The sequence below is a fragment of the Tursiops truncatus genome, chromosome 21 (genome assembly GCF_011762595.2).
Source record: "Tursiops truncatus isolate mTurTru1 chromosome 21, mTurTru1.mat.Y, whole genome shotgun sequence".
Lineage (NCBI taxonomy): Eukaryota > Metazoa > Chordata > Mammalia > Artiodactyla > Delphinidae > Tursiops > Tursiops truncatus.
Window position 1 is genome coordinate 22961468 of NC_047054.1, and position 17069 is coordinate 22978536.

At 41.7% G+C, this 17069-nt stretch overlaps 1 protein-coding gene across 1 annotated transcript; it reads left to right on the top strand.

Moving 5' to 3' along the window:
* The first annotated feature begins 547 nt into the window (after positions 1 to 547).
* On the top strand, positions 548 to 12741 carry LEPROTL1 (leptin receptor overlapping transcript like 1). The gene is made up of 4 exons (XM_019921485.3): positions 548 to 754; positions 6509 to 6584; positions 9387 to 9573; positions 10405 to 12741. Exons 1-4 carry the CDS (start codon positions 739 to 741, stop codon positions 10519 to 10521), a joined length of 396 nt encoding a protein of 131 aa, XP_019777044.1. The 5' UTR covers positions 548 to 738; the 3' UTR covers positions 10522 to 12741.
* Positions 12742 to 17069: the final 4328 nt, after the last annotated feature.

Below are 17069 nucleotides of genomic sequence, written 5' to 3' on the forward strand. Positions count from 1 at the left end.
CCCCACACATAATATCAATAAATGTTCAATCAATTTGTAGGATTACTTAACTAAATGTATTTGTACCTCTGCTTACTTTTTTCCTAGCCCTGTTACTAAAAAAAAAAACCAAAAAACTCACAGACTCCCAAGAGCTCGGATTTGTATTAAATCCACTTGTTACTGAGTCCCGCCGCTCCTCCCTCTGAAGGTGGGTCTCACCAGACCCTAGTTCTGTGTCGGAAAGCGAGAAGCCTAGTGCAGACCACCCAACTGGCCTTACTGCTCCTTTATTACAAGATAGGGAGGAGAAAGAAATGGGTGCGCTTTGAAGGACGCAAAAGGATCCCCCAAAGGCTTCACACCAGTCCTCCCAAAGGACCGCGTCGACTCGCGCTCCCTTCCCGAAGGATGGGGAGGTTGCAGGATGCGCGTTGGGGTCTGCGGGATGGAGTTTCCCGGACACTGCAGGGAACACGGGAGCTGGAGTCTCCACGGCCCGGGAACCGGGGCGGGGCCGGGAAGCCTCGCAGGTCGGCGATCCCACGGGAGCAGAGCCGGCGAGGAAGGGGTCAGCCCGAAGGCCCCCAGCCCGGCGCGCCCCCAGCGCCCCAGCGCGAGCGCGAGCCGCCGGCGGAAGTGCTGCGTCGCGCACTTCCGGGTGTTGTCTGGCCGCCGCCGCCGCCGCCGCGCGTCTCCGGTCTCCCGGCCGCCGCTGCCGTCGCCTCGGGTCCCGGAGGCAGGAGCGACGTCACCGCCATGGCCGGCATCAAAGGTGGGCTTGGGGCGCTGGGCGGCAAGAGGGCTGCGCGGCCGCCCCGAGAGAGGGGGAGGGGTTCCACGCAGGCCCCGCACGCCGCTTCCCGGGGCCGGGCGCGCGCCGCGGGGCCGCTGCGCTGGCGGCAGAGCCCTGACCCCCGACCCCAACCCCCGGCCTGCGCCCTCGGAGCTGAGGTGGGCGCGGCGGCCTCGGGGAAAGGACGGCGGGGTCGGCGGCTTGTCCGCCAGCCCCCACTTTCTGCTGAGCTCGGCAGCCTCGCTCCCACTCGTCGCGCCCCGTACGGAGAACGAAGTGGCCCGCGGGGTGTTCGGAGTCCCGCAGCCGCTCGGGCCATCACACATGTTTTGCAGGAGTTTGCGTCCGAGAGCCAGGCGGGCAGAGGGTGGTTTTGAGGGGGTCGCTAGAGATGCCAGTTACGGTAAATCAGTGTCATTTCCCATTTAAAGGCAAGAGTGCGGTCTTCGGGCGCTGAGCCCAACCGAGTCCCCCAGGAACGCCCTGGAAGGCCTTAGGGATGGTTCTTTCCCAAACCTCGGTGATCACATCCACGCTCAGGACCCGTACTCAGAGCTTTACGCTCCTGAAACGGATGCATTTTGATTTGCGGTGTTGGTCTGACAGGATAGACCCTGTGAGCGACCCCAAAGGGCTCCTTCCCCCTGCCCTCTCCACAGTTGCACGTTGAGGCTTTTTCACATTTCAAAGTTTTTATTTAGTTGAGTTTTTTTTTAAGGCAAAAGAGTTTTTCATTAAAACTCAATGGAAAAGTACTCGTTTATTAGTCAGTTTCCTTTAGAAATAAGGGATGTCGCATGCTTTCCAACTGTTTGGTAGTTTTGTTAGCGTGGTTAGAAGCAAATACCATTACGAACGTTTTCAACTTAATTCTTGACAACGAATTACATTGATTTCCTGACCTGAGGCTTTGTAGAAGGGGCAGGCAAGCAGGAAGTGAAGAACTTCAATAACAGTGTTTCTTATTTGCTTTAAGGGCAGCTTTTGCTGAGCTGCTTCCCCAGAGTCACATTTTTACTGTTTCTTATTTGTTTGTAACGTCTGAAGACATTTCATTTCCTATAGAAAACTTTGTCAATTGACCAGCTGAGTTACTTTCCAGTCTCCTTTTGAACTCTAACAGACCTTTTAAAATCCCTGTGTGAAAGGCAGTTATGGTAGAATGCTGTTTTTTTTTAGGATGTTGCCAGTTTCTCAGTTCTTTGCCAGTTTCTCAGTTCTTCTCCATTTCTTTACTGTCAATAAATGCAGGAGTCTCTCTCTCAAGAAAATAACTTTGTGATTGTGGACTTAGGTGAATATTAATCAGCAGAAAGTGTCTCAGATGGGATTGTACTTACACTTTTGGTTTCAGTAAGATTTTCTGATTGCTATGATTGTTTCAGGATGTTTTCTTCCTGTTGGCCTATCTTTATGTTGCTATGATTTAATTTCTTAAGCCATTTGCCTATTACTTTGTTATATACTGGATTTTTCTGGTAACTCCCAGGTTAGGGAACTGGTCCCTTCTCCTACTGCAGTCTCTTCGTAATCACGAACTAGCACCCAGTCTTTTGAGAGTTTAGATAAATCGGGCTGTTCCATCCCCAGCCTGGAGACTTTGGGAGTAGAAACCAGACTCATCTAAGTTTTGCCTTCTGGATGTCAAATCACTCAATTACAGCATAAAATTTTTGCCTCATTGATGTGTCATCTAGGATAACCATTTATACACAAATGAGGAGTTTTGTATATAAATCAGCCTAATTGCTGATTTCATAAGACTGGAGAAACTTTACAACTTTTGAGAACACTTTTGAACAGTTTATTTAACCCCATTGGCATTTATCTTATCCATCGTGACTGGGAGGTGAGATGTCACATAAAATTATTTTTTGATACCTGAATCTTATTTCAGTTCCTTGGGTTGTTTTTTTTTTTAAGAAATCATCTTCATTAACTTTTTAAGAGTGTACCCAAAGACTTTAGACTCTTTTTTGAGGATAAGAACATAAGTAGGGACTTCCCTGGTGGCACAGTGGTTAAGAATCTGCCTGCCAATGCACGGAACACGGGTTTGAGCCCTGGTCTGGGAAGATCCCACATGCCGCGGAGCAACTAAGCCCGTGTGCCACAACTACTGAGCCTGCGCTCTAGAGCCCACGAGCCACAACTACTGAGCCCATGTGCCACAACTGCTGAAGCCCACACGCCTAGAGCCTGTGCTCCGCAACAAGAGAAGCCACTGCAATGAGAAGCCCGCGCACTGCAATGAGAGTAGCCCCCACTCGCCGCAACTAGAGAAAGCCTGCGCAGCAACGAAGACCCAACGCAGCCAAAAATAAATAAAATTTAAAAAAAAAAAAAAAAGGAACTTAAGTAATTTTTCTCTGTCATAGAACAGGGTTAACTTCAGCAACCAAGTCCTAAGGCTACTTATCTCTTGGCCAAGATTATCTATCGCAAATCTGGTATGCTCTTTGAGATTTTTATGCCTGATTTAACCTTTTTTTTTTTTTTAGTCTCTTCCCCCCAATCAGAGGGCAGTTCTTGCTTGTATGCAGCTCTCCCTCCTATTTCTCATCTCTTTAAATATAAGAAGCAAAATAAGCTTACAAAATTTTGTCTTCACAAGATACAGATAACAGTAATCCAGGAAAGAAAAGTTACTTTTCACTTAACTTTTTTCTGGGTACCTGAGTTGCCTATTGAAATATATATGTATAAGTGAGCATAGGTGATCCTTTAAAATAAAAAGGTTTTATTCCGCTGGAATTCACACACAGTTGTCACAAAAAATGAACAAATAACTTCTGAATAAGTGCCTAAGTGTCTGCTTATAAAGAATGTTAGCTTTGGGCTTCCCTGGTGGCGCAGTGGTTGAGAGTCCGCCTGCCCATGCAGGGGACGCGGGTTCGTGCCCCGGTCTGGGAGGCTCACACATGCCGCGGAGCGGCTGGACCCGTGAGCCATGGCCTCTGAGCTTGCACGTCCGGAGCCTGTGCTCAGCAACGGGAGAGGCCACAGCAGTGAGAGGCCCGCATACCGCAAAAAAAAAAAAAAAAAAAGAATGTTAGCTTTAGTGTATGGGCTTTGTGGTATCTATGTTATGTCTCTGTTTCCTTTAGGAGTCTAAGGTCTATGCTGCATAAATGGCTTTCGAATAAATAAGGTGTTATTATAGTGATGAACTTAGCTGTTTGACAGTTATATTTCACAAAGCAGAGATGGTGTTTTACTTCTTCAGCATGTCTTATAACAATTATCTTTAGTGTTCAGAGAAGTATTTGCATTTTAGATCTAGTCCAACCCTTATTTTATAGAAGAAAGAACTGATATTTAGATGACTTAGTCAGCTAGTAAGTGGCTGGTAGGAGCTGGGACCCAGTGCCTCCTGACTCTCAGTTACGGCTGTTTCTGCTCTGCTGCATTGGGCTCTCTCCTCTTTTTTCATCTCCCTCCCTCTCTCCCCTTTGCTCCTTTTCGTTCATTCTACACATGTTTATTATTGAGTGTTAAGAGCTGAGGCCTGAGCATCAGCAACAGAAGAACTCTTTCCCTGCTCTTGTGGTGTGAACAGCTTACAAGGGAAGACAAATACAAATCAGTATAACATTGCAGCTGTGATAGATGAGCACAGGGGAGGCATCCAGAGCAAAGAGGACCTCTGCACGTGCACGTCCCTCAGCCTGGAATGTTCCCCCCAGATAGCCACGAGATTGATTCACTTCTTCATTTCATATAGATCTCTGCTTAGTGTCTCCTCACCAGAGACGCTTTCCCAGCTGATGCATCTAGAATAGCACTCCCACCCCCTTACTTGATTTTTTTTTCCATAGCATTTGACATTTATTTGCTTACTTTTTAAAAAAATTGCTTTATTCTCCCACCAGAATGTAAGCATGAAAGCAAGAGCTTCGATTTCTTTACATTGTGCTGTCTCCAGTGTCAAGAACAGTGTGTGACACACAGTAGGCCCTCAGTAGATATTTGTGGAATAAGTGAATAAATAAACATAATGGGAATCGGTCTAGTCAGGGGCTTTGCAAAAACTTCACTGAGGAAGAGATAACTGGGCTGTGACCTGAAGGAAATGTAGGAGTTCGCTTGGCAGAAAGAGGCAAGGACTGGGACAAGAATTCAAGCTCCGTGAGTGACATGGCCTTGCCTGTTCATTAACATGTCCCCAGCACCTGTTAGGTATTTGGTTCTATGTAGACATTTCTTGAATGAAATAAGTGAATGAAAAAGCATCTGAGGTAGAAGGGATAGCATGTGCAAAGGCCCTGTGGGTGAGGGAGCCGGCTGATTTCCAGGAGAGGAAAGGGGGCTGGTACAGCTGCAGTGCCAAGACCAAGGGGTGCTAGCCTGGGGTGATGTGTGTCCGAGCAAGGAAATGGGGTCAGCTTATGAGGACCTGTCTTGAACTGAACAAAACAAACGGTGAACTTGGTATTTTCCTCACTGCTTACATGGCATTCCCTTATAAACGTGAAGTTCCTCTTTTGCTGCAGATTAAAGTGCAAATGTGTCTTTTTCTTTGTGCAACTGAAAATGTAATGGCATTAAGGACTAAGTAAATGTGTTCACGGTTGACATGACCTACATCACTGATCTGAATGAAAACTAAATCTGCCCGGCTCCCATGTCATTGGGTGTCCTTGATTATGACCATCTTAATTCAGAGAAGTATATCAGTAGTTCTTAGCAGCATTTAACCCTTTGTGTTAATTTTGGTTTGTATATGTTGGATTTTGTCTTGGTAATTTGTAGACCTTCGACAGCTCTTTTGAATTTTAATGTTTTTGTTAAGGTTAGTGGACTGCATCATTAAAAAAAAAAAGTAAGTTATTCTCTTAGCCACTGTAGTTGCAGAAATATAGGTTGTATAGAATTCAAAATAAATTGATCATTTGTTTCTTTGCTTAATTCTAGGCCATTGGTTAACTATGTATATTCAAGGAAGTTGTTTCTACTCACTTATCTATGTGAAAACACTTTATAAAACATAATGCTTTGTATAACTGTGTGTGTGTGACTTCAGAAACTATATTTCAGCTATAGAATGCATCTATTGCTTGTGATAATGTCTTAAAACAGTGATACCACCGAAGGATTGTACCTGTTATCCTGCAGATTTTCTAATGTGTAGGAACTTAGGGAAAGAAACCCAGCTATTGTTTTGCAAACGATTTAAATATCTGTAGCAGAATTAACTGACTGAGATTACTGACTACAGATATCCAGGGACACTTTTCACCTGTGCCTGTTGGGGGTGTGTGTGCAGGAAGTAGGAACTGCTCAGGAGAGGGTTTCCCATAGATGAGGCTTCTGAAGTCCAGTAAAGTTACTGCGGAGTTTCTTCACATACTACTTTTCAAAATGGTAATGATCTGAGGAGTGAGTATCATACTAATGCCTGGAGGAGCATTGATCTCGCAGACTGGGATGCTCATTTGACATGGAACCAGTAATTTGGGAATGTGGTGACGTGCTGGCGATAGGTCAGGGCTTTGAATATCAGTATCACTGTATTTTGCTTTGAAGATGCCACAAAAGACTTATTCTGAAACCAGGTAACTTCAGCTTTTGAAGATGATTCACTAATACATTTGCTTTTTTTGGTGTGTTTTGTTTGCTTTTTGCCTCTGGGATCACAGGTAATGTTCAGACTGCTAATAGTAATATTAATACAAATAGTGTTAATTTAATTTAATTACTATTTCTATTTTTTTTTTATTATTTACTTTGCAGCTTTGATTAGTTTGTCCTTTGGAGGAGCAATTGGGCTGATGTTTTTGATGCTTGGATGTGCCCTTCCAATATACAAGTATGTAAAATTTTTGTCTTTTTGAGTGTTTAAGTGTAAAATTTTTCTACTTTTAAAATTAAAAAAAATTTTTTTTACTACAATAGAAGTAATCCTGAGAAATGGTCGTTTACCAAGGACAAACTTTAAGTCTTCACTTAAAAGGTGTTTGAAAAGATTTTAGGACAGCAGCGTGCAAAAAAGACTTTGGCTGTCCTTGACTACTGCTAAGTCTTTAATGGCAGGATAGCAACACAGTAGCCCAGCACTACTGCTTAATTTTGAGAACCAATTGATTAAATTAAATGCAAGAAAATGTAAAATGTCTTTTGAGCAAAAACAAACAAAAACCTGTAAGCAGAGTCAAGAGCAACTGACAAAAGAATTCATGTAAATGACTTTTGACAATTACTTTCCTTAGGACAGAGAGAATTTTTTTTAATTAATAGGATAAATTAGTAAGAAAAATACAGGGCTTCCCTGGTGGTGCAGTGGTTAAGAATCCGCCTGCCAATGCCGGGGCCACAGATTCGAGCCCTGGTTCGGGAAGATCCCACATGCTGCGGGCAACTAAGCCCATGCACCACAACTACTGAGCCTGCGCTCTAGAGCCTGCGAGCCACAAATGCTGTACCTGCGTACCACAACTACTGAAGCCTGCACACCTAGAGCCCGTGCTCCGCAACAAGAGAAGGCACCGCAGTGAGAAGCCTGCGCACCTCAATGAAGAGTAGCCCCCGCTCACCATAACTACAGAAAGCCCGCACGCAGCAACGAAGACCCAACACAGCCAAAAATAAACAAACAAGGGCTTCCCTGGTGGCGCAGTAGTTGAGAGTCCGCCTGCCGATGCAGGGGACATGGGTTTGTGCCCCGGTCCGGGAAGATCCCACATGCCGCGGAGCGGCTGGGCCCATGAGCCATGGCCGCTGAGCCTGCGCGTCCGGAGCCTGTGCTCCACAACGGGAGAGGCCACAGCAGTGAGAGGCTCGTGTACCGCCAAAAAAAAAAAAGGGAAAAAAATAAATAAATAAACAAAATAAATAAAATTTTTTTAATCAAAAAAAAAATACAGACAATGCCATAGAAAAATGAACTACAAATATGAAAAAAGAACTGCAGATTGCTACTAAGAACATGAAAATATACTCAACCTCACTCAAAATTAAATGAAATCCATTGGCAAAGATAAAAGATATGGCAAACAAGCATTGTTATGTACTCTGGGTGGAAGTTTAAATAGGTCCAAGTCCTCTGGGAGGCCAGCTTGCCAGTAGCTCTCAAAATGTATATATTCTCTGAACTAGCCTTTCCACTTCTTAGAATTACTCATAGAAATCCACTTACAGATGTTTGCAAAGATATGTGTAGTCGGGGGAGAGTATGGATGTTCATGGCAGACTTGTTTATAATAACAACAGCAACAAAAAAAAAACTGGAAGCATCCTAAAGGTCTGTCAAAAGACAAATGATAAATTACAGTACATCCATCAATGAAAATACTAGGCAGTCTTAAAAAGAATAAGAGCTGGATTGCTAATATGTAAAATAACATATATTGTTAAGGGCTTCCCTGGTGGCGCAGTGGTTGAGAGTCCGCCTGCCAATGCAGGGGACACGGGTTCGTGCCCCGGTCCGGGAGGATCCCACATGCCGCGGAGCAGCTGGGCCCGTGAGCCATGGCTGCTGAGCCTGCGCGTCCGGAGCCTGTGCTCCGCAACGGGAGAGGCCACAGCAGTGAGAGGCCCGTGTACCGCAAAAAAAAAAAAAGCAAACAAACAAAAAAGATATATTGTTAAATTTAAAAGTGCAGTGATTCATTCATATCTTTAAAGTTTATCTATATGGGAATATGGAAGGACCCAGATCAGTAGGAGTGGGGAAGACACAGACAGCCTTGGTTTTTCACTTTTTGTGCTTTTATAATTTTTGCACGTTTTTTCCCTTAAACTTATGTCCATTTGTAATTTTTTTTCTCAAAATATTTAGGAAAAGATCTTTTAGGAAAAACATATAGATAAATCTTTGCTTATCATGAGTGTCTAAGTACAAGCAAATCTCCATTATGATGTATGTTTTATTTTATGGCAGTTTTAAAAGCCATCTATTTCTTTTTAACTTTTTATTTTGAAATGACGATGGGCTCTCAAGAAGTTGCAAAAGTAGTACAGAGAAGTCCCTTATACCCTTCACACATCTTCTCCCAGTGTTAATAACTTACACAACTGTTTTATATGATCACAAACAGGAAATGACATTGGCACAATACAATAGCTAGACTGTAGACTAAAAGCCATCTATTTTTATTGTGATAAAGTTCATATTCTGACTGAAAGTCTTCAATATTACTGTCAGTTCATTTTCTGTATTTTCATTTCAGTATTTTGGGAGTTCCTAGTGACCTGTGGAAAGTTTGGGAGTGTTCCAGCTTCATGCTAAGGCAGGATGTTAGAAGTCAAGGGCATGAATCTTGAATTTTTAAAATTACTGTTAATAATTCCATTTTTCAATAATCCCTTTTTATTTATAACCTAAAATGAAAAAATATATATTTTTAATTTTGGGCTTTGATTCCAACTGTTAAAATTCATAAAGTGTTTTCTTTTAATTTGAGAAATATTTAATCATTGTATCATAACTTTAGGAATACTGTGATTCTAAATGTCCCTCTTTTCAGTGTTCAGGTTATAGCTTATTTTTAAACTGTGTTATATTTTGTACCTTCCAATATGTTTCAGTCCTTATTTTTAAAAAGAGTGGATCTTGTGTGAGGAAAATGACAAAAATAGCAAAAACTACATTAACTTATTTTTCTTTTTCTAGCCAATACTGGCCTCTCTTTGTTCTGTTTTTTTACATCCTTTCACCTATTCCATACTGCATAGCAAGAAGATTAGTGGATGATACGGATGCTATGAGTAACGCCTGTAAGGAACTGGCCATATTTCTTACAACAGGCATCGTGGTCTCAGCTTTTGGACTCCCTATTGTATTTGCCAGAGCACACCTGGTAAGTGAAAGCATTCTTCTACTAATGGTTTTACATTAGATTGTGTTCAGTTTTTCTCAGGAAAAAAGTTTTTGTTAAATGACATGAAAAAGAGATGAGAGACATAGGAGCCTAGAGGATAAGAGATAAAAATCTTACTTTTGTCGATGTTAACTGGTGGAAATACTGGAGAGCATTGGCGGCGACAGTTGGCTTGCCAGTACTTCACTGTCAGAATTGGGCACATGGACTCGGCCAGTGCTGAACAACCACAGGCCTGCCCTGTATAGCTTAAACATGGAAGACCCGGGGAGATCCGTGTTCTCTGCAGGTGGGAAAGTACCAAAGAGTAGAAGAGGCTTCCCAGACTCACCAGTCAGATTCACTCCTGCATCTCTGGGCGGGTGGAGATGGCAGAGAAGACGGACTGGCAGCCCTTCCACATGGAGAGGGCGATGACTCCCCACCTCTTGAAAAGAATGTGCACGAGTTTGTTTGCATCTCTGATATTTTAAATTTAATCTGCTCTCTAGATAAAATTTTTAGGTTCACAAATGAAGAGTTGGAGCAAACTTCTTTGTAAACAGAAAATTGTAGAATTCTGTGCTGCCTCCTCATAGCCTGGAAGTTAGGCTTGCTTTTGAATAATTATCATCTTCCATGACTTTCTGTCTCTTTAAAGGAACCAGCGATACATAAGAACAGCATTACATGTTCAGCAGCGTCAAAGTTATTATTACAAGTTGTATTTGTTTTGGATCGTGATTGGCTACAGCTAGAGCCTTGATTCACTTTTCGTTTCATTATTGTTTTTCATGTCTGTTAACTGAGCGTTTCTGTCTTCTTCTGTAGATCGAGTGGGGAGCTTGTGCACTTGTCCTCACCGGAAACACTGTCATCTTTGCAACTATCCTGGGCTTTTTCTTGGTCTTTGGCAGCAATGATGACTTCAGCTGGCAGCAGTGGTGAAAGGGATTACTGAACTCTTGTCAGATGGACTTCTTGTCATTTCTCAGCCGTCCGTGCACACAGGAGGTGGGGCAGTGATGCCGAGCAGTGGAGCGAGCCTCTTGGGGGTGTTCTAGGCGCTCCTTCTCTCTTGTATTGTAAGCATACTATTTTCACAGAGACTTGCTGAAGGATTAAAAGGATTTTCTCCTTTGGAAAAGCTTGACTGATTTCACACTTATCTCTAGTATGCTTTTTGTGGTGTCCTGCTGAATTTAAATATTTATGTGTTTTCCCTGTTCAGTTTTTTTTTTAACCAGTATGCAATGTTAAATATTTTTTAAATCTAATAACCATTTGCATTGGTTAGGAACTAGAGTTCTGCTGGCTATTACTGGGCTAAAGTACTTTTTTTTCCTTAAAATTATTTAACCTCCATTACTACACAAAGTTATAAAGATAAGTTTTTCAATCAGTCAGGATGACATCACTCCCAATTTTATGCAAACATGCAGACTATTAGCATACCTTATAGACGATATACTCAGTGCAAATATAGCTGCATTTATACCTCAGAGGGGCCAAGTATTAATGCCACGCCCTCCATAAGGATTGCTGGTTTTGCTGGAAAGCAGGTGTTTTGTGAACTGCAAATTATTTTATGGAATTGCTACAAAGGAGTGCTTTTATTCTCAATTGTTAGAAGAACTTATTGTTAAAGGTAAGAGTGTAAAAGCAGATTTTTGAGATATGGTTTTTATTTATGTTACAATTAGAGTGAGTTGCATTGTGGGAAGAAACGATATTGAAATTCCATTTTTTTGAATCCTGTTTCTATTTATAAGTGAAATTTTTAATCTTCTTTCAGACTTTCATGTTTCACATGGGTAAAGGGACACACACAGAACTACTACTGATACGGGAAAGTGTATGTTTGCATCCTACATACTAGAAAACCTTTTCCTGCCTCCTCCTTATAACTTATTTTATACATTGTATATATTAAGTAAAATCACTTTTCCAATATGGTTTAATAACACGTTAAACTAGAGGTTTTAACACACCTGGAGAGTGATTGCTCCACCATACATTCAGAGTGCCCCAGCCCCGCAAGGCCTTGACGTGATTAACAAGTGACTTGTTAGTTATGCTGGTAATTCATGTATTAACAACTCAAGATTTAGACCACGGTAATTGTAGTTCTTATTCCCTAAGGTTATATCATATGTAATTTTTAAATATTTAAGGCAAGTTTCCTGTATACCTCTCAACTGTTTTGATTTTTATTTCACCGTAATAGATTTGCTGTTACCTTTTAAAAATGGCCTTGATTGTGTGAATTAATGCGAAGTAGCCAAATCCAGCTGTATCGCAGCTTCAGACACAAAGCTGACCAAAACGTTCCCAGTAACCAGGCGTGATCAAATTGTAGTGGTCATTCCATCTCACGATTATCAGTACTTTTTTTCAGGAGCTAGTTTTGAAAATGTTCAAGTTGGTCTGACAGTATTTTGTTAAGGACATTTGTTTATATGTTTATTCAGTATACTTACATAAAACCTGTTCTGCCTTCAGACAAAAATGGAGTAATCATGACAACTGTCTTGTTTTATAAAGTTGATTTCTCCAAAAAATGGGAACAAATTATGGGTTTGTTCAACTTTTTACTAAAGATGCCTCAAGGCCACGGGCTTTATCGCCCAACTCAAGTTGTTACTTTGAGCCGTGAGATGGGAAGCAGAATAAAAATGCGCGCGTGTGGCTGTCGCATTTACACACAGGCTGAAAGCAGCTTGCAGTGTTAGGATGTGGTAGGCGTAAAGACGGAGGAGGGGCAGCCACACGTGGATTAGGCAGCTGGTGATACAGTTGGGAACTCAGTGCCTGTGATCTACTCAATTTTTTTTCTTTTTCTTTTTTTTTTTTTTGCCAAAAGTACATTCTCTGGTCTTCCCCCATCCATTTTCTGTTGTAGAATGTCAGTGCAGTGCACTGCTACTGTTTCATTTACTTGGCCATAGACTCTTTTTCTGAGAGCTGCGTATTTCTTCTGTATACTAATCGCACTGGCAGCATTGTGTCTTTGACCTTGCACACTGGCTTGACATAGTGCTGTCTCTGATTTCCAGGCTAGTTACTTGAGGTCTGAATTTTCCATAGAATGTGCACTGATCCTGCATTGCCATTCTTCTATGGAAAGAGAACTTTTGATGATGAAACAATAAAGATTTTAAATATCTATTTTAGTTTGTGGGTGTTTTTGAAATGAAAATATACAACACACTTCAGTTGCTGAAGTGCATTATCCATTTTAACGATGTGATATAAAGCAAGGATGACGTTAGTTATAAGGTTAGTCTTGCAGAAGTTTCACTTCCAAAATAAAAGTGAAAACATAGTAATAAATACTACACTGAAGCTGTATGATTTTGAGCTGTAGTAAAAGGATTGGTAATCTGGGGGAGCAGAATTTTTACTGACCTTTTAGAAAAATAGCCATAGAAGGTTTTGTTGACATAAAAAGACTACTGACTGTCAAAAGTCAAGGTTGTACTTGTTCTTAAATTTTCAGAACTTTTTTTTTATGACTGCACGTTTTATTATATATTTATTATTATTCATCATTAGAGCATTTTGCTTTTTGCAGACATTTCAAACAGTTAAAGGTAAAAAAAATTCATCTGGGGCTTCCCTGGTGGCGCAGTGGTTGAGAGTCCGCCTGCCGATGCAGGGGACACGGGTTCGTGCACCGGTCCAGGAAGATCCCACATGCCGCAGAGCGGCTGGGCCCGTGAGCCATGGCCGCTGAGCCTGCACGTCCGGAGCCTGTGCTCCGAAACAGGAGAGGCCACAACAGTGAGAGGCCCACGTACAGCAAAAAAAAAAAAAAAAAAATTCATCTGTGTGGTACAATGTGAACAGAGAAAAGTACTGTTCTCTTATCAAACACGAATCTTGTCCCAAGTTGTCCTAATTATAATCTCATTGTATACTTAAAAAAAAATTCAAATCATAGGTTCTTAGTGTCTGCTTTAATATGATTTTGGGGGCATTGTGAAAATAATCCAGACTTTTAAAAGTAAACTCTAGAATGTTTATATTGAATGTGACTAGTTTTATAAGTGTCAGGTAACTTTAAATCACATCAAATTTAACAAGCAGCCATGCAACATTACTATTAAGTGGTATGTACATTTTAGATCTCAGGAGGCTTTTTGATGCATAAATTGGTGGGAATTTCAAATTCATATTTCTTCTGTATAAGCCTGTATTATCTTTTCTGTCAGAAAAGATTAGGGAGCTCTTGTTTTATTGCAGGACTCCTAATTTTCATGCAGTCCCAGGGAAGAGAACATATCCTGTAAAATAAATATTCCAGACAACTAAAGCTTAACTCAAAAAGAACTATGTTTGTTTTAACTATTTTGACCTAAGTATTAAATTGATCATATACTTTTATACTTTCTTAGGATATATTAAAACATTTTGATTTTTCCTTGGTAATTTAGAGTTATCATAAATTATTTTTCCCGTTTTTTATTTTTATAATTGTTTATTGATAGTTGATGTACAATATCATATAAGTTTCAGGCGTACAATATAGTGATTCACAATTTTTAAAGGTTATACATTTATAGTTATTATAAAATATCGGCTGTACTCCCTGTTTGTACAGTATATCCTTGTAGCTTTTTTTTTAACTTTTTATTTATTTTATTTTATTTATTTATTTATTTGTTTTGGCGGTATGTGGGCCTCTCACTGCTGTGGCCTCTCCCGTTGCGGAGCACAGGCTCCGGACGCACAGGCTCAGCGGCCATGGCTCACGGGTCCAGCTGCTCTGCGGCATGTGGGATCTTCCCGGACTGGGGCACGAACCCGTGTCCCCTGCATCGGCAGGCGGACTCTCAACCACTGCGCCACCAGGGAAACCCTAAACTTTTTATTTTATATTGGATTATACTTGATTAACGATGTTGTGATAGTTTTAGGTGTACAGCAAAGTGATTTTAGTTATACGTATACATGTATCTATTCTTTTTCAAGTTCTTTTCCCATTTAGGTTGTTATATAATATTGAGCAGAATTCCCTGTGCTATTTCCCCCTATTTTAAATGGCCCCTGACTTGTATTTTTCTGGAATTGTGTCTTTGCCAGCTTTTCTTACAACTGAGTGTTCTAACACTCCTTAACTTCTTTTATTTCTAATTTTCTAGTCAGTAATATGTTAGTAAGAATGGAATGTGGTCAGGGGGAAAAAATGAGGTAACCAAGCTTACTGAATCAAGTATATAACATTTCTGTACACAATACAGCATCACTGGAGTTAACTAGGGTGTCTCCCACCTCTTACACAAATGAAATGCTTTGTGATGGAAATGGCTCTTTAAAAAACTGTCACTGTTAACTGTATACAGATAAGGGGGGTGGGAGGAGCGCCAGATAGGGAGATGGCACAGTGCTGAGCAGAAGCGTTAGAGTTCAGTTTTCCACGCTTTCATGTAGGAGTTATTCCGAGCTTAAGTTCCTCACAGACCTTTGTCTGACTTCTGAGATCTTACATCTCTCTTCACCGTCTGTTTTCAGTTGCAGAAAGTCTAGATAGAGACAGTTTTGCTGTTTATTTTTATAGGAAACTTCGTACTGTATATTTTGCTTCCAGTCTCTTGAAGATAATTTGAATTCACCCCTGGGTTTAGGACTGTAGGACTATATGCTGTAGTCACAGCAGTTCAGATATTAACTCTTAATCTTGTAAATTCCAGCTGGAAGGAATAAAACAGAGAGAGTCAAAAAGTGTTTCCACAGCTAAGAAATTAAGACCATAAAACATTCCTTTTTCAATTATAGTTGCTTTCTTTTGTGTATTTAGAGGCAGCACTAAAAGGGGGAGTCAGGAATCTTATTTCAGGAGCCAGTAGAACGGCTAATACTATGAAAGAGAAACTTTGTTGCAGTTTACAACCATAGGAACCATCAAATAGAATAAAATACTATAGAACAAACATGAGTATTTCCATATGTGTTATAATAAGAGCATTAAGAGCATTACTACTTTATAATTTAGTTATCCTGATTTATAGTTTGGCATTTCATATCAGAAGTGTCTTTTTCTCTTATCAGATCAGTTATTGTTTAATATTATGTAAATATAGTGTGAAATAAGTGTCAGTGAACTTGTGTAGATTTGTGAACCGCTCCAAAATAGGACAGATGTTTTCCTGAAAGCTAGGTATACTTAACATAGAACATTTGAAAATTGTTTCTAAAAGTGTTCACAATTGAACAATTTCTTAGGATAGGACTAAGATGGATGGATTTTTATTTATTTTCGTCATGCTTCAAAACATAGGTGAGAATCAGCTCTAAAACCTAGTTATGAGTATAGTAGTGAAGAAGAGGGTGATAGTCTCCCAAGGATTAAGGAAAGCTGGGTTTGGGAATTCCCCAGCGGTCCAGTGGTTTCACTGCCGAAGGCCCAGGTTCAAGTTCAGTCCCTGGTCGGGGAGCTGTGCCACAGCCACAGCCACATGGCACAGCCAAAAGAAAAGAAAAGAAAAGCTGGGTTTGAGCCATACTCCGTACCTAGAAAAGTTCTTTGTTCCCAGCCGCAGTTATACACTGCGGGACCGATTCTAGGTACTGTTGGGGAACAGAAAAAGATGGGGACACGTGGTCCCTCTCTGAGCTGTCAGTCTAGTGAGCTAAGACGAGACACAAGAACGGACCAAAGGAAGCTGATTACTATACATGCCAAAGGAGAAGTTTGTGGGTTCACAGGAGGAAACGATTTGGGAAGCAAAAGTGAGCTGGAGGGAGTTTCCCGTTCTGCTCTGGCCGGTCTTCTGCTGGCAGGCAGGGTCATGGACACGAGGGTGTGTCCAGAGCAACGTCCTGGTGGCGGTTCTTCAGCTCCCTGGGACTCGGGAGGTGGTGAGCGCACCAGCAGTGGTCGTGGGAGCTTCTTGATTCTGACACCCTCATCTCTGGGTCCCAGATACAGTGGAGATGGGAGAGGTGGTGAGACTTAGGGTATATTTCAAAGGAACTGATCAGGGCTTCCCTGGTGGCGCAGTGGTTGGGAGTCCGCCTGCCAATGCAGGGGACGTGGGTTCGACCCCTGGTCCGGGAAGATCCACATGCCGCGGAGCAATTAGGCCCATGTGCCACAACTACTGAGCCTGCACTCTAGAACCCACGAGCCACAACTGCTGAAGCCCGCATGCCTGGAGCCCGTGCTCCACAACGGGAGAAGCCACTGCGCTGGGAGGCCCACGCACTGCAGCAAAGAGTAGCCCCTGCTGCAACTGGAGAAAGCCCGCGTACAGCAACGAAGACCCAACTCAGCCAACAAATTAATTAATTAAAAATTTTTAAAAAGGAACTGATCAAGCAGATTCGCTGATGAATTGTGTGGGAGAAAGGGAGAAGTCAAGCGTGACAAGCAAGTTTTCAGTTGTCCCTGTCAGGGCCGTGGGGAGAAGATGTAATGAGGGAGAGTTGGAAAAAGACAACTGAGGTGGACACCACTTCCAAACTACTGGTTTGTCATATGTATTTGTTACCTA